The sequence below is a fragment of the Diadema setosum genome, chromosome 17 (assembly GCF_964275005.1).
Source record: "Diadema setosum chromosome 17, eeDiaSeto1, whole genome shotgun sequence".
NCBI classification, from domain to species: domain Eukaryota; kingdom Metazoa; phylum Echinodermata; class Echinoidea; order Diadematoida; family Diadematidae; genus Diadema; species Diadema setosum.
In genome coordinates, this window is record NC_092701.1 from 25317813 (window position 1) to 25343539 (window position 25727).

The window sequence follows — 25727 nt, forward strand, 5'->3', positions numbered from 1 at the left end:
AAAAAGAAATCGAAAAGATCGAGAAAAAAAAAAAGAATCACAATATTCATGACTTTCAGAGGATTACGTCCGGAGATTCGAGATGTAGGGTACCATTGGCACTCGGAGTTGATGTTGCAAAATATTGGAAGGAAAAGATAGATACACAATTTTCAGAGTTACTGTTTGAGAAAGAAAACCTCACATGGAGATCCTTAATCTTTAATCCTCCTTGAAATGTTTTAAAGTCTCCATGTTTGTATGAATATATATTTGGTTTATGGAATTGATATAATTGTATAATGATTGTTAGTGTTAAATATTATATCGTTGAAATCGGCGCATTATTTTCACGGATGTCATCTGTATTATATGTTCTTACAATTGTGATTTGTAAATTTCGATGTATACCTGCAATTATCTAAAAAATTGACCTGGTTATGTATGTTAAATATTTCCTTGAATAAAGAAACGATTCCACCCCCCCCCCCAAAAAAAAAAAATAAATATATATATATATATATATATATATATATATATATATATATATATATATTGCAATATAATCAAACACGTTTACGTACACATATCATGAACTTGATTTTGTTTAAACTGTGACAAAAAACCCTTATCATTATGCCAGTATGCAGTTACAAAATCCCCTTTGTTGGATGATTCCCTGTTCCTTACATTGAATATGCTCTTTATTTCCATTGACTGTATGTTTTCTATCTCTATTTTAGTCATCTAAAGTCATTGCCACCTGCATAAAAAACGATAAGGATGATATTATATAAGCCGCACTTGCTGGTTTTCATCATATTTTGAAACTGCGTAGAACCCGGATTTCTCGGATGCTACAAGGATAACGAACAGGAATTTCAGGCCGTTTCTAACTTAGGATTTGGCGTTCATTCGGACGAAGAGTGTATATCTACCTGTTATGAAAACTCCGTAAATAATGGCGTTGCTGTCATGCACCAAGAGGGATGCATATGTTTCCAGTCGGAAGTGTATACAAACATTTTTTCTGGCGGAAGCTTTTCCCACAATTGGACATGTCCTCTCAGGACACAGCTTGAATCCAACCAATTTTATTCATTTAACCGTGAGTATCAGAAGTACTTTTTTTTTTTCATAGAGATTAAAATAAATGCAGCCAAACATCAGTCAACGTAGTCGGTGTTAATTGGTCCTGTGTAATGCCCACATTACTTCGAAATGTTTATAACTTATCAAAAATGATCTTCAGTATATATATATATATATATATATATATATATATATATATTCGGTGGCTACTGTATTTGCTACTTCTTCAATGATCATCATAAAGACACAAATTTGTCCTCACTGATGGCATAAAATGTAGTTTTTTATTACACGCAATTGCTTTTAATTGAAACAAGAAGTTATTCCAAACCCCCTAGTAAATAATACATGAGTCTTTTAATATTGTTGTTTTCAAGTGTTCACTGATCAGTTGATTATCACTGACTTTTTATTATCTTCGTTGATGGCACCATACATTAAGATTACAGAAACTACAAGGACTAATTATCATGTATAATATATGGGTAAGTATATTATTCATATTTCTTAGTGATTCTATACATGGCTTGGAAAAATAAGATTGAGTCATACATTTTCCTTTTACGTGTAATAAAAGTGTGTGTGTGTGGGGGGGGGGTGCTGGTATTTCTGATCTGAGATCCGCTGGTACTTCATTGTCGCGTCGGTCCAAGGGACTAACAATTGAATTATTATGTTGTAGGAAAAAGATATATTGTAATATATTCTCCTTGATTATTATTATGATTGCATATTAACATATATATATATATATATATATATATATATATATATATATATATACATAATTGATTATGGCAAGTTAATCCCTGCCTTCTTTATTCATTGAAAGTCTCTGTTGGGTTTTGTGATCATCCGGGGATTGTGCCTAACGGTCATTGGGACTCGAATATCACACGCTTCGGGTCCAAGATAACTCTCGCTTGTGGCAGAGAGTTCGTCGTGAACGGGAGTGCGACAATGCAGTGTATGGGACTACCAGGGCGGTCGACCTACTTCCCTGTTTGGAACACTTCAACTCCGTCTTGCCGTGAAGCCAGAAAGGAGACAAACGGTGTGACGTGCATATACATTCTACAGTATAATCTTGCCTAATCTCTGATAACCACTGGAGCATTTCAAAGTGATCTGCCACCAATTAGTGTGGAACAATGACAAATGATTGTGACGACATTGAATTAGTACTTCCACATCTGATGGGACAATTGAACTAAATAAATCAAATGCGTTTGTATCATTCAAAACTTATTCAATTAAAATCATACAACTCGTAATGCACAGATTCCTTTACCCTAACATGTAAACCATTGGGAAAGATTAGTCTTATTTCGGTCTTTTATGTTCATGAGAATGATGCGTTTTTGAAAATGCCCCTGGATATTTTCCGCCTTTATTAGAAAACATACACAAAGAGGTGAAATGTATTTTAATATCAACAAGTGATTCATGACAGATTACTACAGCGCTTTCATCACAATGTTTCAATAAGCCAACATTTTAAGTCCGTGAAGTTTCTGAGTGACATTTTATGCTACGCTATGGGACGAATTCTGTTTATGTGGTTGTCACTATTTTTGTGTGTGGGTCTTTTGTTCACAGACGATGAGTGGGAAGATGTCAACATCAGCACAAAGCCCACACAAAGTATGCAAAACACGTCTAAAGGTAAGTACCAAGGCTTGCAGTTATATAGCTCATCATATCCGCATGAACAAAATTTTTGTGTTATAACAAATGTCCTAAAGATTATGATTATGATAATTATAATAGATAATAATAGTATGCTCATGAAGCACAATCTCGATCAGCCTCTAAGCGCTTTTGAAAAACCGTGACAACAACAGCAAAGATGACGTCAAAGATAATGTTAATCAATATAAAAAATATTAGTTAAAGAGAAATGTTCATCTTCCTCGAAATTCAGTTGTCGTTAAAGTGGTATTATTTCATTTGCCTGCAACGGTTGATTTGAGACTTGTTAGAAAACAAAGACAATCACATGAATTCAATAAAATGCCTACTTCTCTTTTGTGAGCACTCATACACTACAAACAGTTACTGTTGTACTTTGATCACCATGCAAATAAGTCTGATATCTGACAGATACAAGAATTGTTCTGTATATGCATGTACGTATTGTCGATCTGGAAAGTGTGAAAACTGTAATATTGCACAGAAAAGTGCTGTCACAAAAAGTACAAACTGATTAAGAGATTTCCCATCAACATGTACTAGTATATACTGTCAGTATTACCTGTGTTTTGATTAAAATGCACAGGGCATAGACCGACTATTCAAGTTCTGACGTCATTTGGAGAGACAACAGTTACTGTAACTTCTTCGTCATGTGAGTTTAGTAATTGATTCAACCCATATAGCAAGTGTTTGTTTTTTTTTAACTGCATTTTCCCCTTCTCACTGGCAGTAATTACGTCAAAACTATTTTGCTGCAATTGATCTACATTTTAGGGTGTTTTTTATGTTTTTATGGCAAAAGCAAACCACAGGTGACTATTCATGGTAAATTCGACATCATTTTATTTGAATTTAAATTCAAGGTATGAAAGTGCTACTGCTTTATGATGACAAAAAAGTCTGATACGAAAATAACATTGGAATCAATAAAGCGTTTGCCCAGTTCTTTTTTTTTATGAAAGTTTGTGAGTTGAGCTCATATCTAAACAATGAACGCATTATAAGAAGAAAGCCGCAGACAGTAAAGCAAGACAGACAGAAAGACGATGCATATTCAAAAGTCAGAATACCCATTGTCCATGAAGAAATGGCAAGTTGTAATGTGCGTTTTTTCAACAGGGACTGAAGAAAACATAATAAGTCTGGTGACTTTATCAGGTCTTCGTGGTATCGTTACTGTCATAGAACACATTTGCGTTGGTCGAACAGAAATGCATTTTCTTGAAAAAGCTTCAATCGCGAATATGGCTTACAAAAGCGATCAAGTACATTACGTCTGCCTATGCAAAGTAAACATTTACAGAACATTTTGTTAATCCCTTATTCACGTGTCATTCGTTGTTTGTGTAATATCAAAATTCCCATATGCTCTTTCCGTCAAGTGTGCGAATTTCTATGAGTACAACACTTTAAACCGGGCACAAATAATCTGATTTTCTGAACTCTCTCATCTCATGCTATCTTAACAGTCACTCGTGGACAGCAAAGACAATTCATTTCTTTTATGTTAGTATACTGCGATAATTCAGCAACGTGAGAAATCTTGCCAGGTTACGGAATAGAACTATTTCTCTTCATAATGATTTGATCTGATTATATATATATATATATATATATATATATATATATATATATATAAATAAAACGTCATTTCTGCCTATAGTCATCATAAAAGAGAAAAAAACCCAAACAAACTGCGAGAGCAAATTCTTCCTCCATTGACTTTCAAGGCGACGATGGAATAACTAAATGATTTATCTTCCAGATACCGAACCAGATACCGAACTTTATGCGATGAATTTTATTACGTACATCCTGGGAACCCTTCTCGGCGTTGTTTTCGCCGTTCTTGTCATACTGTCCATGATAATGGCTTGGTGGAAACATCAAAAGAAAAGGTGACTCTTTTTTAATACAAACTATTATATGGGGAAAGGGAATGGGGTGGTTTATTTATTTAGTGGAACCGAATCATCACGAACATATGATTAAAGTCGCCGAGAATCGAATTTCTGATTTTGTAATTCTGTCATTATAACGATACTTTTGTTACTTATTTCGCAAAATCTCACCACCAATTGATTACAACGGTGAACACTTAACAAACATACCTTTGAGAAGACCGGTTTAGGAAATCACAATAGGAAAATCAAGGTATCAAATAGGGGAGAAAATATCTAGGCTAGATTTTGCTGTTTTACCTATCGGTGCATTCTCCTGATGATGTTTTGTAACATACTGATAATGACAATAATCAAATCTAAACTGAAAATAAAAGGAGGAAAGCTAAACCCCGATTGAATTCTAATCACATCAAAACTTTCAACAAAAAGTTACAACTTTCTTTTGTATTAAACTATACTAGCTAATTTATGGTTACGTAGTAATAATGTCTCATAACTTTTTGATTTTTATTTTATTTTTTTAAGAGATCTATAATTACATCTCCTCCAGTTTGACAGTATGCAGTCACTTCTCAACGTTTTTCCTCTTTATTTTATGCGATGTGATACATATAGGCGTCCAGAGGCTTCTGGTCAGTCAAATGTCAACTCAAGTGAAGAGCAGTCGCAGCTGAATCCTCTAAACACTTCGACTCCAGGCTCAACAGACGGTGTTGTTTCATTGCACTCTACCAGTATCGACACTTACTCAGCAGGCCGGGTTTTGCCTCAACATCCAGGCAACAAATCTGGAGGCGCTATCGGTCACCGAGAGAACACGTATGAGAACTCAGCAGAGGTGATTAACGACACATGAATTCGGGTTCGCAGGTTGTGGTTTTACAAGTGAAAATGTTATATATATATATATATATATATATATATATATATATATCTTAAGGGGGTGAGCAGGCTTCAAAAAGGAACAGAAAGCAAGAAACCCCTCAACTTGTGTGTGTGTGTGTGTGTGTGTATGTGTGTGTGTAAGTGTGTGTGTGTGATTGTGTTTCAATTCAGAGCGTGTTGCGGGCTTTGGTATAGAGCAAATTCTTTTATCTCGGTCCATCGAGCAGACGTAGGTGATTACAGTGCACTGCACGCTCGTTATATCGAACACGGTTATGATACAATTCCGCAAAATTATCCACTATATGTATTTTATTGTTTATTTGTTCGTTTACAACGAAATTTCGATATTACGAAAGAAAACTGCCGGTCCCGAGGACTTCGTTATAACGGGAGTCCACTGTATATTTCAGTCAGCGGTACCTTTGATATTTTGATATGATCATGCTAAACTAATGCAACTAAGTGCCCCGAGATCTACGTCTATCTGACAATCTGACAATCTGTACCTGTAGTTGCTTTTTAGCTTTGAATGTCAACTTAGTCCACACACAAATCGTCGACATAAGTTGACTCATTGCACTCACTAGAATAGACGGTATTTTTCGGATCTCCTTTTCTCTATAACATCATTCCTGTTTGTTTTGATTTCTAATCATGTATTTTGATGATGAGGAAACATGAAAGTTTGCTGAGTAATGATATTTCCCTTTTCAGAAGCTATCCTCATATAGATATGCCTCCTGGCGATTTTTTGTGGGTTTCCTGATACAGGGTCATACGTCATCTTCAACGGACCGATCTCGTGAAACTAGACAGAGGAGCGGGAGAGGTTCAGCATACACTAGATCATGTCCTCATGACGTCATACACCAGGGTGGTAAACACGAGTGTAATAATGAGGCAGCGGATAACACGAAAGCACTATACATGGACATGTCAGGTTCAGAGAAGAAAGGGAAGAAGAAGGTAATATTTCTTCTATCGAGGCATTTTCATAAAGAGGAAGAAAATGTTGATGAAGACGGCTACCTCCTTTCCAATGTCAGTCTGCACAGAGCTACAAGATTTCAACCTGAAGCAAGTGTCTCACCATGTGGTAAAGAAATCAGCATAGCGTCATCTATTCAGTCCAGAGGTGTAGATGACGCTAGTCAATGTGGGAAATGCCAATCGTCAATTTACCACGAAATTCCCTCAGCTTCCGAACAATCCGCGTCTATTCCAGAACCGCAGTACTGTCCTACCTACTGGAATATCGAGGGAAATGCCGAATTTGGCCCTTATGCAATGACCCGAGACGATCCTTTATATGCGGTATCTATCTGTCCTGGCAGGTCACGAGTGGAGCATGAGATGGATGAACATGGCTATCTCGTTTTAGAAGCAGATCCTGGTGAAAGCGTCAATGATGGTTGTGAGAGCCACAACAGCTTGTCTTCCACAAAGATAGATTTGTACGAAAACGAAATTTCCCCCCAAACAGAAGATCACTTCAATTCAACAGTGTATGAGAGTATTCCTCGCGAACCAGAACTGTAAAGATGCCTTTATACATATTTTGCAAACTGGTAAATAATTTCACAACAACGACGAATATACGATGTTCGTCATTCGGGATGTTCGTTATTCCATAACACGCAAATTCCCTATAAATAAATGTTTGTTATTCTAAAAATTAAATTGGGTTCCTTAAGTCGAAAATTTGCGGAGTAATTCAGAAGGTTCGTTGGTCTAAAAATGATATGAAATTTGGAATTTGGAAGGTTCGTTAATCCTAACATATAATAGATTCGAATATCCGAAAATTAAATAAATTTCAGATTTCCTAAGGCTTGTTGATCATAAGGTTCGTTCGTCCGGAAATTCGTCAATCTCAAATTGAAAAACAGTTTGATATTCCAAAGGTTCGTTAATCCAAAAATATTGTAAGGTTTGTTATTCCGAAGGTTTGTTAATCCGAAAATAATAAGAAGGTGCGCACAAACAAAACTTCCAATATATCAGCTTATATTTTGGCTAAATTATCGGTGAACTATTCGTCATGGAGCGTTAGGGAATCATTTAAGCTTTATAAACCTAATTACAACCATGCAGTATAACCCGGAAGTATGAGAACAAATGACTTTTTGAAGAGGGCCTTCAAAGAGGATTCGACCTTCGTCCTTAACAGGTTGAATTCAAGTGAAAAGCAAAAGTGATATTTATGAACGAACGCAAAGCAAAATAATTATAACCTGTGATGTTTATCATAATCCACTGATGAATATTATACATGAAGCATCATTGTCATCATTCAAAACCCGTTCTTTGCAATATTCGTGTTAGTGACACATTAACTCCATTTTGTGAAAACTCATATTGGTTGAGTTACTATAAGATGTGTAAGATAAACTTGATTTGTAAATACACTTAGGACTCATAGCAACAAGTGGAATCCTTGACAGGACAAATCACATTCATGTTTATACACAGTAATAATGGATGTTATTTTGGAGTGTTTTCTCGATACGCTGCAAAGGTACATGATCTATCTTTATACCTCATTGAAGATACCTGTTTCCTTTGTTACGGTCAAGTTCACACAAATGAATGCAAGGCGGTCTCAGTGAATTGAAATGAACAAATCTTCCGGGTTTTTATTAGGAAATTATTTAACAATCAGTTTCCAACCGGAATAACAAAATTGTTGTTTAACACATTACAGCGAAATCAACCATAACAATGAAAGATAGACGGGATCGTTTCAACTAAGAAAACATAAGTACAGATTGTGTAATACCTGGCCACGGTTTCACCCTAAGAGAGTCAACGTCGGGGCCCAACTCATCTGCGACGTGGCGGGGAGGCGACGTAAGACGCTACCACAAAAGTACCACGTGGAGAACGCGTCAATACACGGGACGTCGTTGGATCAGCGGGCGACGCTATCTCAGCACAGTTTGCAGCGCTGTGACTATGCCAGACAGAAGGGCGTTGGCCGCTGGGTGCGCGTGGTCCCTCACAGCGTCTCGGCACCCTGCATCGACCTCGGCGCGGCTCCCACTAGTCACCGTGCAGCAGTCACAGGTGGGCGTTGGCTCAAGACCGTCTGGTGGTTCACCTGGAAATCGGCGAAGACTTATTGTCGCCGTCGTCGTCGAAAGAAAACGGGCTAGAGGCAAATCGGCATGTCCTGGTTTATCTCGCCTCTTAGTACTTAAAATTCACCTAGCAGAGCACGTTCCTTGGGGAAAGCAATTCCTCCCAAGATTGTAGACGGGAACGCCGAGAAAGTGATAACGGTCCTCTCTAACCGGAGTCCGATTGTCGACTGACACGACCAATGTATTTTTAACATGAACATTATTACATACATGGAAAATTCCGTCAGGCACGCCCATAAAGCTTAATACATTCATAACATTAAACTCAACCTGGGCGAAGTGTGTAAGGCTGCGGTTCAAAACGAATGACTCAAAAGGAGATTACGTAACTGGTGGTGTTTACAAACATTCGCGATCGTGCACGTGTGATCGCATACACATGATCATAAAACCTGAAAACCACATTGTTAAGTGATTACATGGGCAAATTCGTAACACCTACCAGGACGTTTGTGTATGCACGAAGATCAGGTGTGTTGGGTTATAATTACCGAAGTACATTGGTAAATGAATGCAATTTAAAATTATAGGAACGCACGAACTTCATCATGTTTCTAGCTTGGACTAGGACATTTCATCATTTAAATAGTCTCATTTTTCCACCCTACTATCAAAAAATATATATAATATAATCTAAGGTAAATACGTCGTCAGACTTCAGTGGTATCAATGTAGACGGCACACGTATTTGCTAGTGAATTATAAAAAGGTTTTCTGGCATTTCGTTCTTCGTGCCAGGCTGGATTAATCAGATATCGCAAGTGCCTTGCTATATTTCTGAAGAAGCTGGTTTTGTGTATTAAAATATAAAAAACAAAACAAAACAAAACAAAACAAAAACCCAACAACAACAAACAACCAAAAATGAGAAATATGCTTAAGAACATAAAATGTCTCACAATATTTCATAATAATGCATGATCTTTCGGATAATTCCAATGTTTATAAATGTTTACTATAAGTTATCATCATTACGGTGATATCTGTGAAACAAGTTACAAGTTAACAAGTTACGGTGAAAGGGAGGAAGTGAGCTAACATAAGAAATACAAGAAAGCAACAAACACTATTGAGAGCTTTAATAGGACCTGCGAGGGACATTTGATAACTCAACTAACCCAGAATGTTGTATACACAATGTTCATAACTATGGTACTTGGTAATCTCAATGGGACATTGTATAAAGTAATTTCAGGTATGAATTTCACATGTAATATTGTCAAATCGAATTAAGGGCAAATAAGTCATCGTTCTTTGGATTGAAAACAGAGGAAATAATAGTTTGTCTGATGTTATGCAGTACCGGAATTCGTGTTATCAGGAAATACCTGGCACAATTTCATTCATGACCAGAAGACATCCACAGCTAAAATTCCGGACTTTGAATAATGAAAGCAACGCTGGTAATAAGTAATCATTAGATGATATTGTAACAAAGATAATTAGTGTCTGCAGTGCTACTTCTTAATGTCCTATAAAGATACTGAAAATACATTGTATCATATTCGTACAATTACAAGAAGCTTAATAACAAGAAACATTAGTTACTGATGCCGTTATTTAGTGGAAGTACACACTATCAAGAAGAAGAAGAAAATAGTGCAGTTTAGTGTGTAACTTCTTAGTGTAACTTAGTGGCATTTTTTGAGTTGTTGACATTGTCAGTTTTCATAGTATTGTCTGTGCGCGTAAAGTAATTTGTGCCAAAATTAGCCCGTCTGATAGTGTTTTATTAATAGTGTTGTACGGATGATGTAGTGTAGATTTTTTCCCCTCTAATCTCCAGTGTGAGAAGTTGTCTAGCAAATGCTTGGACTTTAAAGGTTATTAAATGTGCAACACTGAACAGTATTCCGAACTAACTTATTTTTGATATATTGGAACATGATATCCAAATGAACTTTTGGTCAGAGGATTGCTACAAGCTTCCTGCTTCTATTAAAAACTATGTGTCTTTACATCCACAGCCATGGTGTACTGGTGAATCTTTTCAGTTTATCAAATGTGTGTCTTAATTCCTCTTGACTTGTGACTGATATCATCTGTTTTCATTTGCACTTAGACAATGTATGGATGTGCAATACATTGTATTTGTGATTGTATGGATGTGTATATGCAAGCTACGCCTGTGTGTGAGAGAGTTTGTGTGTGAGTGTTTGAATGTATGTACACTTACACTGTACATAGTATTGAAGGGACCTTTCAAATAATTAACATATGCAATAACAGCAGTTTTTATAATTACATGTACATAATATATTGTTTGTCAGGCAAGGTCAAAATCAGCTGTTGAGTTATTGCAAGAGGTTAGAACAGCAATTATATTATAGGGAAAAGAAAAAAGAAATAATGCTGTCACAAAAAGTAGGAAATGAGGAAATGGGAAGGTTTATTATTTGGTTCATTGACATTTGCTCCTGCGACAATTGCTGCCATGACATATTTGCACGGTAAGCCAAACATAAATTCTACCCACAAACATAGCCCTAACCCTAATCCTAATCAAACTAAACCTAAAATACTATCACAACCCAAACCCGAACCCTAAGTCCTAGGAGATAATGAGAAGGGAACAATTGTTGCAGGAGCGAATTTCGTGTCACCTCATAACTTACATAAGGGGGCATATACCATATTTTCCTTCAGATTCTAAAGACAATATACATTTATATATATATATATATATATATATATATATATATATATATATATATACATATATATATGTGTGTGTGTGTGTGTGTGGATATAGCTGTCATAATCTCAATGTAAGCAGGAAGGTTTGATAAATATCAAGTATTAACTGAAGTGTAATAGATGTACGTGTGTACATGTGTGTATTGATAGTACAGGACGAGGGTGTGTGTGTTTGTGTGTGTGTGTGTGAGTCGTGGTAAAAACGAATTGAAAGATGATCGACAATGTAAGTACTCGCTCGTGCCACTTTCCTAAAAGCCTTGGGAATCGGCTAGTACGCTTTCGATTGGACATCTACGCACGCGCAGGGAGTGGCCGATTAGCTGAAGAGGTCTCATGACGTGTACTCGAGCCCTTATCTTCCTCGACAATGGCAGAGCAGGAATATTATATGTGTTCACATAACTCTACAGAGCAGGAAAGATCTGGAAACGTCATCCGTTCTGCAGACATTTTCCATTTCGAGGGGGAACGGGCCTGAGTATCCATATATTATCATAAATTCAACATAATCATGCTAAAAATAAAATAACTTAAAACAAACTGGTACTACATGCATTCTGAATCTTGAATATCTCATAATTCTCAAGGATGCAAAAGTTGCTACATCCAGATACAGGTTCAGCTAACTCGAGATTAAAAATGTAAAGAAAATCTTTAATTTTTGTTTCTCTCTTTTCAATAATTTAAAAGAAAATGTGGCAAGACGTCATTTTATGCGGCAATTTTGGCTACCATCTTTAAAGGACAAGTCCACCTTCATAGGCATGTGGCAGGGGCGGATCCAGGAATTCTGTAAAGGGGGAGGGGGCGCAAACAATATTTTTGGTGCTACTTCCGGGTTTCATCTCATTTTTCCTTTTTATTTCTTTTGTTTTAACAACAAATGAAGAGGTAGCGCGCACCCGGTGCAACCCCCTCTGCATTCGCCACTGTGTGAATCGGGTGAATGCAGCAATATTAGTAGAGAGCATCTGAAAGTTTGGGGAAAATCGGACAATTCGTTCAAAAGTTAAGAATTACCAGTTTCAATTTCATTTACAGGAATACAACTTCGCACTTTGAAATTTCAAATTCAATCAACATAAGAAGTTCCCATGCGTTTCTACGGGTCCTTTCTTGTTTCTCTCTGCAATATATATGATTGGTGTATACATACAATTACATTTTAATTTCAAAGTTTCGTTTATTCAAGTTTAGTCTACTGTATTGTGTGAATAATCTCGTCTTCCACGTTCAAATTACAATATGTACTTCCTTACAGTGTTGATGTAACATTAAGGGAATGGCTATATCTCAAAATTTTGTCTACATTCAAATTTACATTTTGATTCCATTCCCATCTTCCCCGTGTCCATACCATAAGTTGCCACAGTTGGCTCAACTGTAGACCTGTTTCACCCAATGGTTTCGCCAGTGATATAGTATTGCTAGTTGTCAAAAGCTTCGCCCATGAATTCTGTCCGTATTCGAGATATTCATGTATACTCTTCTCTATAGCAGTGTTAAGGTCGTGTATGAATGTAATGTACATAATAAGTGATTCAAAGACGAGTTATACGAGCTTTCATAGGCCCTATACAAGGCAAAAGTCTCATTTCAGAATATACATTAAGTGTGCATATTCAAATAGATGAGTAACTACAAGGAATATAAGAAACAACGAAAAAGACTGTCCATATGTTGCAAATGTTTGCCTTATTGCTTATCGTGAATTTGAATTCCTTAACCTTCTTCTAACGCCCTTTTTACATGTTTATTTGAGAAACTCATGAAATTGTATGTTGATTAAATCAAATTGAATAAACCAGTTACTTTCTTGAATGCTGATCTCTGTGATCATTCAAAAATTCACTCGAACTTGAATGATCACATTTTAAAATCTGTTACTATTACTATTACTATTACTTATAGTGCGCTTTTCCCACAAGGCCCAAAGCGCTTACAATCAATTCAAAACATGTACGACAGTATGTGTAATTGGATAAAATCGATGTTACAGCTACGAACTAGTTGCTACTAAAAAGATGTGTTTTCAAGGCTTTTTTGAAAACACTGACTGATGGAGACTGTCTAACGGTAAGTGGTAAATTGTTCCAGTGCTTTGAAGCAGACACAGTAAATGTCCTATCACCGACTAAGGTGCGAGTAACAGAGTATGTGAGACGAAGCGGATCACTAGATGACCTTAAATTTCTAGTAGGTGTATATAAAGTCAAACAGACGTCTATATATTTCGGAGCTTGATTGTTGAGGATTTTATAGACAAACAAAACTGTCACAAATGTACACACAAGTAGTTATGTACATGTATCAAGGCTGTATGCATGGTTGTTTAATGTGTATGTACACAGGGTGACCAGATTAATGGAGAACATTCTATATGATATAGATATAGTACATACAGGCTGACCAGATCAGTGGAGAATTTTCTACATGGTATACAATGTAGCTACAGTACATGTATGCATGTGACAGGAAATACATTATAGCTCATTCAATCTAGAATGATTTCACCCATTCCAGAAAATTCTAGGAAGTGCTGGCTGAGTGAGGCACTGCCCTTGTAGCCCAATGTGATTGGTAGTTAATTTTGGCAATGATGTTATGCACATATTAGGCAGTGAGTCATCCAGGATTCCTGGAATTTGGACTTGCTAGTATGTTCAGGTATGTAGCCCCAGGTTGGAGAAAATTACAGAATGTACTAGAAAGGGGTGAATGGATAGTATATAAGCAGGAGAAATTCTGAGGTAGGCAGAGTACCCAACACCTCTGCTCTGAGAGTTACGTCACTTCTGGCTCTGAAGCGACTTGTTAAAGTCAGTCCTGTGTTACCTGCTGACCTGCTATACAAACTGTGTTTGTGGAGATAAGGCCTGGGAGACATTTTTGCCTGCAGAGAATTAATTTGCCTACGTTGGAGATAGACTCCATATTTTAGTGTCAACGGACATTATTACGGCAAAGCTGTGACTGGCTGGATTCCTTGCTGGACATTATAAAGTGTATCATCATTCAACACATCAACTGGACGTGGTCGTCACAACGTTTGGATTCTGCGAGTTTCGCCGTGAACATCTATCGTGGATTTTACCCCGGATTTATACTGTGGATTAATGCAACCTGTGCCTTTGGAGTTACATCGGAGGACTCATTCATCGGTGCGTCAAGGATCATTCATCGGTGCATCAAACATCGTATCTGAACATTTTCAAAGGACTACTTGATAACATAATATGTAAGTGATTCTATTACCGATTTGTAATTGTTTCTATTGATCATTATTGTGCTGATGTGAAAACTGATTACGAGTCTGTACCCACAATATCACTGTTAATAAACCGCCTGGACATTAGTTGATTGTTTCTTTTGTGCGATCATTCTCAGAGTGATTTTGGTCGTAACAAAACTAATTTGAAAATTATCCGTTGCTTCAAAGGAAGCCAGTGCAACGACTTCAGAAGTGGCTGAGATGGGTCGTCCCTAGAAACCTGAAACACTAATCGGGCTGCCCAATTTTGAAGTCGCTGCACACGATCCAATTGAGTTGAAGGAATGGAAGAGAGAAACCCGTTACAATAATCTATACGGGATAGAACTAAAGAACGCACTGCGTTATGACATGCAGATTGATCAATAAATCTCCTAATTCTAGCAATATTTCTTAGATAAAACGTTACAGTACTACAAATTTGAGAAATATGTTGAGACATTAACATTCGACGATCTAAAATAACACCAAGATTTCTTATTGTTTCTGAGGGGCTAATTAGTGTGCAACCAACATTGAGCTGAATGTTTGGAAGACCGCGCAGATTGTGGGGCTGAAGCTGCAACAAAAAAAAAACTCAGTCTTCGAATCATTCAGTTTCAACTTATTTGCTACCATCCATTTCTTAATATCTAAAATACACGTTTGAAGTTTAGTAATGGCATTACAAGAAGCTCCTGCAATCTTCGGGTCATAAGAAATATATAACTGTATGTCATCAGCATAAAGATGGTAATTAACATCGTGATGTTGGGCTATCTCGCCAACTGGAAGAGTATAAATTGAGTATCCTATGGGTCCTACTATTGATCCCCGGGGAAGTCCAAACTCTAACATTGTGGGGTTTGACAAATTGCCGGCAATGTCAACTTGAGAAGACCATCCCAAAAGGTATGAAACCAGGACAAGACTGTTGACCTAACACCTGTTCGTTTATAATAAACGGGAAAGAAAAATTTGATGGTCAATCGTGTCAAATGCGGCTGACAGATCTAAAAGTACAGCAAAAACAACCTTGTTTGAATCAATGTTATTATTTTTCACTTTTACTAAAGCTGACTCAGTACTGTGCCGAGACCTGTAAGCAGATTGAAAAGAATCAAAAAGATTATTAGATTCAATGTGATGAACTAACTGTTTACAAACTGCTTTCTCGATAAGTTTACCTAGAAATGTTAAATTTAACACTGGTCTATAATTTTTAAGTTCGTTTTGGTCCAGGCTGGGTTTCTTCAAAAGTGGATTTACTATTGCCGAGTGTGCTCCTTTGGGAAAAACACCTGTGGAAAGAGATTGATTGACTATATTTGTAAGCAATGGTAATACATGATTGAGGTTCTCTTTCAGCCATGCTGGAATGGGATCAAGTTGACAAGATTTAGTAGCAGATGACATAATGATTCTGGACAAATCTGATTGTGTAAGCAACTGAAAATTCTCAAAAAGAGGAATATTTACGTTTACAGTATCACAAAACTGGTTTACAGTGATTCTGTTGCACGCATCTACTTCATCTCTAATTTTTCTTATCTTTCCGACAAAAAAAAAAACCCAAAGAAAATTGATTAGCTAATATGGATGCAGAATCATACAAGGGGCGATGACTTGCTTTCTTATTCAAAAGTGAGTGGATAATGCGATATACCTCCTTGACAGTGCATGAACTCAACTTGTCTTTCAAAGATTTCTCTTTAGAGACATTAATAACCCGACATGCATTTCTGTTTAAGTTGCTGCAATGAACAGTTTACGATCTGAATCAAGCCTTGTTTTCCGCCATTTTCGTTCTGCTTTACGACGAAGTTGGCGAGCTACAAGTGTGGACTCATTAAACCAAGGCATACGTGATTTCAAAGGGCGAGATTTTGTCTCAGATGGAGCATAGGTATCGAGTACCTTAGTAACTCCAGAAACATACCAATCAAACAAGGACTCGCTATCCAATCCTGCGGGTTGAGACGACACTAAATCCTGCAAAGCATTAGCAAATTGAACTTTATCAATTTTGCGATAATGGCGTAATGAACAGGGGCCGCGGAAGCGGGGGGGGGGGGGGGGGCTGGGGGGGCTGCAGCCCCCCACACTTTTGGTTCGTCTTGACCTTGTCACACCCCCCCCCCCCCCCCAGTGCCGTATATTAAGAGAGTCTGGCCAACTCGGTTTTCGGCTTAGGTGTTTTGAAGCCTGTGATTGGTCAAAAGCTGGTCCCGTGACCTACTGGCGCCATGTTGAAAGTTGAAAGTTGAAAGTTGAAAGTTGAAAGTTTATTTACTCACAACCCAAACTCTGGGTATCGGAGTCCAATGAAAAACATATAGCACATTATAATATCAATAAATAATAATTGCAAATAACTCTGAAAAGTGTACAAAACAACTATAAAAAAAAAGAATGAAAAGCGATTGATGAAAAGAAAAAAATGTACAGAAATATACAATATATACACGATATATGGTAAAAAAAGAAAAAAAAAAGGAAAAAAAGGGAAATATGACGAGAGAGAGAGAGAGGAGAGAGAGAGAGAAAAGGGATATGGAGGTGAAGAGGGAGAGTGAGAAGGACACAAGACTGGTGAATTAACAAAAGATATACGAGTGACTTTTGGTTCAGGAAAAAAAAAGAAAAAAAAAACAAAAAAGAAAAACGCAAAGACATACGGAAATGAATTCATACGCTAAGTGAACAAGAATGAAAGAAATATGGAGACGGGAACGAGAAGAAGAAGAAGTAGAGAGATGGAAGAAAAAAGGAGGAGAGAGTGAAAAGACAAATAAGTTATATATCAATTGTAAAGAAGGCACAGCCTGTAAAAAAGGCATGTAGTATTTGCAAAAAGGATAAAAATACTAATAATCTAAACATGTGTCATTATATAATTACAAAACTTGGTTAAATTGGAAAGGACTGTTTTCTTTTGACAATGCATCTTCATAGTGTTTGGGTATTTCCAGTGATATTTTTTTAAGTATTTCTTTCGTTGTTCATTAAAGAGTCTACACTGAAAAAGGTAGTGAAATTCATCGCCAATTTTCTCTTCATTACATGTCGTTACCAAAGTCAATCACGCGGGCGCGAGCAGAGCTCATACGTAGTGCCCATTGTTCATTACGCGCAGCTACGCGCTAATATTGCTTGCCTTGGGGACTTCCCCTGAATATCAGTCATGGTGCAGTGGGGATATGTCATTGCCGTAAGGTTGTCAACTTTATTGAAGTAGAAGGTACAACATGAAATATATTTTGATATCTTATTGCCATAAACTGAAGATTCGTCATGCCTTCCTGCGCAGCATGGCGTTGCGCGAACCGACCTGGCTCTTAGTGTAATGATGCACCGCTTTCCGACAGATCCAAAACAAAGGAAAAAGCGGGAAATCAGAGTGCGACGGGAAAATATATATCTGATTTGTTTTCTTTGGATTCCTCGCGGTGTCTTTCAGACTATCCAAGTTTTGATTCACATTTGTATGTCTCCGCCATAACATACGAAAGTGTCGCCTGAGGCATTTGTTTTGGTCGTCCGTCCGTCCTTCCGTCTGTCCTTCATATCACAATCAATATTGTGGACGCCGTTTGAGGTAATGAAACTTGACATGTATGCTAATTGTGTGAGTGGACAAAGTTTTGTTTTTAGTTTATAGGGCCTAAACTTTTGTGTACACGCGCTCAAAGTGAAAGGTCAAAATCATGTATATAATGGTTAAATTCTTAAAATATCACTATTTCCCCCGTATCTATATGCAATATCTGGAGGTATAAGTACAGGTATTTCCAAACGACACTTACTGCCTGACCGTGATTTTCTCGTGATTTTATTTTATTTTATTTTATTTTTTTTTTTTGGGGGGGGGGGCGGGGGTATGGGAGGGGGGTAAGGGTCAAGGATCAATGTCAGGTAAAATGTAATGTTAAAATTCTACTCTCATTGTTGAAATACTATTACCCATGCAGTTTCTAAATACCTTGGAAATTACCCAATTCACAAACTTAAAACCAAATATGGTACCCGTATTTGCATGCCATCATTACTACACAATGACGCGTGATAGGGAAAGATTTTGGCCATGATGGTCAAAGGTAGGTGAAAATACTGAAATGACAGAATTTTCTATATTTTTTTTTATATATCCGTTGAAAGTGTTACCATCAATATGAAAATAGTAGTAAGTAAAAAGTAGTGAGAAGAAGTAAGCAAAAGTAAAAGTGCTCAAATTCCGTAATACTTGCTCTCTTAAACAATAAAAGACATCCATTCATACCTAGTTCAAGGAAAGTAAACATTCGACGCATTAAATTTAGTGACAAATTTGCCATTTTTCTGCCAATTATGTGAAACTGTCGTGTAACATTGTCAAGACGTACTCTACACCTGCTAAGAGAACAATGTAATATGGCGGAGGAATACCGGTCGCCATTACGACATCTTTATTTGTGTGTGTGTGCTTTTTTTTAAAAATTATTATGGTACAGATGTCACTGAGGATATCCCTCATATTATGTTATCCAGGTAAAGTACTTGTGCTTTCGTTCACCATGTCTTTTTTAAATATTATTTTTAAACAATTTTAGATCATTTTACCTTAATATCGGTGACGTCACTTTTTCATGTTGTTCATTGTACATAGGTGTATTCCTTTTGAATTACATACTAATCGGCCTTCATGTCAGTTTCATACATATATGGGACTAAATAGGATGGTAATCGATGATTACAATGTATTTACGTGCGAAACAGTAATAACTGTGGAATTCGTCTATCCTCTGCACAGCTAGAATTGTAAATTTATATATCATGTTGTTATACAATATTCTTGTTCCCTGGACAACTTGCTAAATACAATATACATAGCATACAGTCTAGTGAAAGTTTACGATACGACTTACTGTGAATTCTTCTTTTACTTTCACAGCAATAATTCATATATTCAGGAATTATGTCCTTTAGACAGCTTCCCTATTATTTATACGGTATACATGTGTGCTTGTGTCTATTTGAATGTGTAAAAATGATTGGTTGTTGGCTTTGTTCAACATGGATGGAATGAAAGAATGTCCCTCCCTAAACCTACCCCCCCCCCCTTTCTCTTCCCCCCCCCCCCTCTCTCTCTCTCTCTCTAAGAGAAAGAAAAGTCAAGCAACACCGTCAGTGCCGTATATTAAGAGAGTCTGGCCAACTCGGTTTTCGGCTTAGGTGTTTTGAAGCCTGTGATTGGTCAAAAGCTGGTCCCGTGACCTACAGGCGCCATGTCGTTACCAAAGTCAATCACGCGGGCGCGAGCAGAGCTCATACGCAGTGCCCATTGTTCATTACGCGCAGCTACGCGCTAATATTGCTTGCCTTGGGGACTTCCCCTGAATATCAGTCATGGTGCAGTGGGGATATGTCATTGCCGTAAGGTTGTCAACTTTATTTAAGTATATAGAAGGTACAACACGAAAGATATTTTGATATAAACTGAAGATTAGTCATGCCTTCCTGCGCAGCATGGCGTTGCGCGAACCGACCTGGCTCTTAGTGTAATGATGCACCGCTTTCCGACAGATCCAAAACAAAGGAAAAAGCGGGAAATCAGAGTGCGACGGGAAAAATATATCTGATTTGTTTTCTTTGGATTCCTCGCGGTGTCTTTCAGACTATCCAAGTTTTGATTCACATTTGTATGTCTCCGCCATAACATACGAAAGTGTCGCCTGAGGCATTTCTTTTGGTCGTCCGTCCGTCCTTCCGTCTGTCCTTCATATCGCAATCAATATTGTGGACACCGTTTGAGGTAATGAAACTTGACATGTATGCTTGTGTGAGTGGACGAAGTTTTGTTTTTAGCTTATAGGGCTTTTAGGACCGTGATTTTCTCGTGATTTTATTTTATTTATTTATTTATTTTTTTATTTTTTTTTTTGGGGGGGGAGGGTATGGGAGGGGGTAAGGGTAAAGGATCAATGTCAGGTAAAATGTAATATTAAAATGCTACTCTCTATTGTTGAAATACTATTAGCCATGCAGTTCCTAAATACCTTGGAAATTACCCAATTCACAAACTTAAAACCAAATATGGTACACGTATTTGCATGCCATCAGTACTACACAATGACGCGTGATAGGGAAAGATTTTGGCCATGATGGTCAAAGGTAGGTGAAAATACTAAAATGACAGAATTTTCTATATACTTTTAAAATAACCGTTGAAAGTATTGCCATGAAAATAATAGTAAGTACAAAGTAGTGAGAAGAAGTAAGCAAAAGTAAAAATGCTCAAATTCCTTAATACTAAGTCTTGCTCTCTTAAACAATAAATGACATCCATTCATACCTAGTTCAAGGAAAGTAAACATTCGACGCATTAAATTTAGTGACAAATTTGCCATTTTTTTCTGCCAATTATGAGAAACTGTCGTGTAACATTGTCAAGACGTACTCTACACCTGCTAAGAGAACAATGTAATATGGCGGAGGAATACCGGTCGCCATTAGGACATCTTTATTTGTGTGTTTTTTTGTTTGTTTTTTTTTATTTGGTACAGATGTCACTGAGGATATTCCTCATATTATGTTATCCAGGTAAAGTACTTGTGCTTTCGTTCAACACGTCTTTTTTAGATATTATTTTTAAATAATTTTAGATCATTTTACATGTACCTTAATATCGGTGACGTCACTTTTTCATGTTGTACATTGTTTATAGGTGTATTCCTTTTACATACTAATTTGCCTACATGTCAGTTTCATACATAATAATATATAGATGGGACTATGGTAATTGATGATTACAATGTATTTACGTGGGAAACAGTAATAACTGTGGAATTCGTCTATCCTCTGCACAGCTAGAATTGTAAATTTATATAATACATCATGTTGTTATACAATATTCTTGTTCCCTGGACAACTTGCTAAATACAATATAGATAGCATACAGTCTAGTGAAAGTTTACGATACGACTTACTGTGAATTCTTCTTTTATTTTCACAGCAATAATTCATCATTTTTTATATTCAGGAATTATGTCCTTTAGACAGCTTCCCTATTATTTATACGGTATACCTGTGTGCTTGGTGTCTATTTGAATGTGTAAAAATGATTGATTGTTGGCTTTGTTCAACATGGATGGAATGAAAGAATGTTCCTCCCTCAACCTACCCCCTTTCTCTCCCCCCCCCCCCCCCCTCTCTCTCTCTCTCTCCCTCTCTGGGCAAGAGAAAGAAAAGTCAAGCAACACCGTGCCTTTGGGACGCCTGCGCGTACACACTTAACCATCCAAGCGCACACGCTAAAACCATAAGCGCACTGTACGCTGGGTAACGACATGGCGTCCAATTTATGAGTTGGCCAGACTCTCTTAATATACTCTCTTGATAAGGTCATGATGCAGCTTGGGTGGGATGAGCGCAAAATGAGAGAGCTTGGTATTTACCTTGAGCTATAGGAACTCGAGGCACGTGCCTGCGAAGTTCAAGGACATCTTGCGTTACAGGACCATAATTATTGCAATTTGTCTACAATCAATCTTAGAATATTAGGCCTGAACTTATGCGGTCTCAAGAAAAAGTGTGATTACGGAATTTTTACAGAATACATAAAGAATTTTGATATAGTATGTTTATCCGAAACTAAAACTGACTCCATTGATCCGGTTTACTTCCCTGACTTTCATTGTATAACTGCAAAGAAAAAGAATTTGAAAAGTTCCCATGCTCTTGGTGGTGTTCATGGTCTCGCAATAATCATTTCAGATAAGTATAAAAGTAATTATGAGATATTGGATGAAACAAATTCAGACTCAGTTTTATGGATAAAACTTGTTTTACCTGGTTTTTCAGCTCTAATAGGGCAGTTTATGTTCCGCATGAAGGTTCAAAATATTTTGATAGTGATGTATTTGATACCATTATAAATGATTGCATCAATATCCAAACCAAGTATGACATTCCTTTGCTGTTGGTTGGTGATTTTAATTCTAGGACGGCTTGTCTCCAAGATTTTGTTACTATTGAAGATGAAATTCAAAATGAAACTGGTTTGCATTTTATGAATGATTCGATCTTTAATGCAAGAAATGAGCTTGAGTCTCTTGGTATTTGCACCGACAGATACAATATGGATCACATAACCAATAACAATGGATTTAAATTGATAGAACTGTGTAAATGTTTAGATATACATATTGTTAACGGTAGAGTTGGTGATGATAAAGGTAAAGGTAGCGTTACATGTGCAGATGTTAGCACCATTGACTACGCAATAGCCTCATCTGAACTATTTATGAACCTCAGTAATTTTTATGTGGATATGTTTGATGAACTCTTGTCCGACAAACATTGCCCGATCGTCTTAAGTATACATGCAAAAACGTCATCAACTGTTCCTTGTTTGAAAAGTGTTGACAAAACGGCCAATAGTTCCGAAAAGGATGATAACAGTTATAACACAAATATGAGAAGGATTAAATGGAATAACGATAGGAAGTCTGAGTTTGTAAATGGTCTGAACGCTTCTGCTTTATCCGAATTAGATTCCTTTATCGAGTCCATAAATGTTGATAATGTTGGTCAAGAGGACATCGACAAAGCGATCAATCTATTGCAAGAAGTGTATGTTAATGCGGCTTCTTCATCTGGAATGCTGCACGAGATGAAGAGCAAATCGCGTATTAGCAAAACGACTTTTTCTAGTTCACAGCCATGGTTTGATAAAGAGTGCAAAGAATAATAGGAAAAAATTCATGCAAATTAAAAACAAATGTCGAGAAAATAGATCAGATTATATGGATGAAAAGAGAGCAATTGGCAAGAGTTATAAAAACTTTGTACGATCAAAGAGAAGAAAATACTTTGCTGACTTACATACTAACATAAGGAGTTAGAAAAGTAAAAATCCCAAAGATTACTGGAATATTATAAGTAGAAACAAAAAAGGAACTACAGCGCCTTCGAACATTTCAATAGAAGATTTCTTTGAACACTTTAAAAGCTTAAACAATCAAGCTTCGAATACTGATGTCGTAGAATTTGATTATGGCATTGGTATGAATTATGAATTGAATCGAAGAATTGATGAGTCCGAAGTGATACAGCAGCTTAAACGTCTTAAAAATGACAAGGCTCCTGGGGATGATATGATTCTGAACGAATTGTTAAAGAATAGTTCTAAATCTCTTTTGAAACTTGTTACCAAACTGTTTAATGTAGTGCTTGACACAGGTATAATACCCTCAAGCTGGGTGGTAGGCTTGATTAAACCTTTATTCAAAGGTAAAGGCTCACCCGATGCTGCTGATAACTACAGGGGTATCACCCTCTTAAGTTGTGTTGGTAAGCTATTCACTGCTATTCTAAATGAACGCATTACTATGTTCATTGACTCTTATGATCTACTTGGTGAAGTTCAAGCCGGTTTCCGGTCAGGTTATTCTACGATGGATCATAGTTTTTCATTGCACACAATTGTTGATTGGCATTTACAAAAAAAGAAAAAATTGTATTGTGCTTTTGTGGATTATAAAAAAGCTTTTGATTTAGTTGATCGAAGTTCACTTTGGATTAAATTATTGAAGGACGGGATTAATGGAAAATTATTGCGTGTAATAGTCAAAATATACGACAACGCTAAATCTTGTATTTCATATGGTGGTAAGAAATCCGATTTTTTTCAGAGTAACGTAGGAGTAAGGCAAGGTGAAAATTTGTCTCCAATCTTATTTGCACTGTATCTGAATGATTTTGAATCTTTTTTACAAGAGAGATACAATGGTCTGAGCTCTCTGTCTACATCAATTCACGATTGCTTTTATGAGAATGAAATGGATGTTTATATAAATTTATTCACTCTTTTGTACGCTGACGATACTATTGTACTTGCTGAAAGTGCGAATGATTTACAAGATGCTCTTAACGCTCTTTCTGATTATTGCCAATTGTGGCATCTTACTGTTAATACCACAAAGACGAAGGTTGTTATTTTTTCTAGAGGAAAAGTTAGAAATATTCCAAAGTTTTATTTTGCCAATGAACTTTTAAGTGTAATTGATGAGTATGTGTATTTAGGAACAATTTTCAACTATAACAATAGCTTCAAAAAAGCTATAAATAAACAAGTAACTCAAGCACAAAGAGCTATGTACTCAATGAAGAGCAAAATTGCACCCCTTTGTCTACCTGTTGATATTCAACTTGAGCTATTTAATCAATTGATATTACCGATTCTGTTATATGGATGTGAGGTTTGGGGTTTTGAAAATGTAATTCAAATTGAAACGTTTTATTTGAAGTTCTGTAAAGAATTGCTTGGTCTGAACAAGAGAACTCCCAATTGCATGACTTACGGTGAACTTGGGCACTACAAATTAGAAAAAATTGTCACTAGTCGAATGCTTATGTTCTGGTATCGTCTCGTAAATGGGAAATCAGCTAAATTATCAAGCATCATTTATAGCTTTGAATTTTTCTCCTTTTTGAAGGGCAAAAATCAGATGGGTTGGATTTTCAAAGTAAAGAATACTCTTGATAGCTTAGGCCTTTCTGACGTGTGGAAGAGTCAAGCAAGCAATCTATCTTTATCTTCATTCAAAAGAATGATAGATACAAAAATTAAAGATATGAGTCAACAGGAGTGGCACAGTGATGTTGAGTTAAACAATCAATGCACTGTTTATAGAATTTTTAAGCAGCAATTATGCTTTGAAAAGTATCTGATTCGTCTGAATGAAAATGATAGGAAATCTTTAACACGTTTTCGTTGCCTTAATCATAAGCTTCCAATAGTGTCTGGGCGTTACAAAGACATTCCAAGAATTGAACGTTTGTGTACCTATTGTTCTAAAAATGATATTGGTGATGGATTTCATTATTTGTTTGTATGTCCCTTCTTTATGTCAGAACGTAAAAGATTTCTCGAAAAGTATTATAGGAAGTATCCTAACACATTCAAATGTGATCAATTGTTTAATTCCACTAAGAAAAAGACTTTGTCAAACATTTCGAGGTTTTGTAAGGTAATAATGTCCTTTTTTAGTTAGTTACTGCACTTTATTATTTCGTTGGATTTAGTTTATTTTATAT

At 36.6% G+C, this 25727-nt stretch overlaps 1 protein-coding gene across 1 annotated transcript in view; it reads left to right on the plus strand.

Moving 5' to 3' along the window:
* Positions 1-2031: 2031 nt before the first annotated feature.
* LOC140240907 (uncharacterized) overlaps positions 2032-25727 on the plus strand; it is a 41049-nt gene continuing 17353 nt past the window's right edge. Inside the window, exons 1-4 of the mRNA XM_072320685.1 lie at positions 2032-2125; positions 2671-2736; positions 3350-3418; positions 4532-4664. Coding sequence (XP_072176786.1) covers positions 2032-2125; positions 2671-2736; positions 3350-3418; positions 4532-4664 — 362 coding nt within the window. The remainder of the gene's footprint in view (positions 2126-2670; positions 2737-3349; positions 3419-4531; positions 4665-25727) is intronic.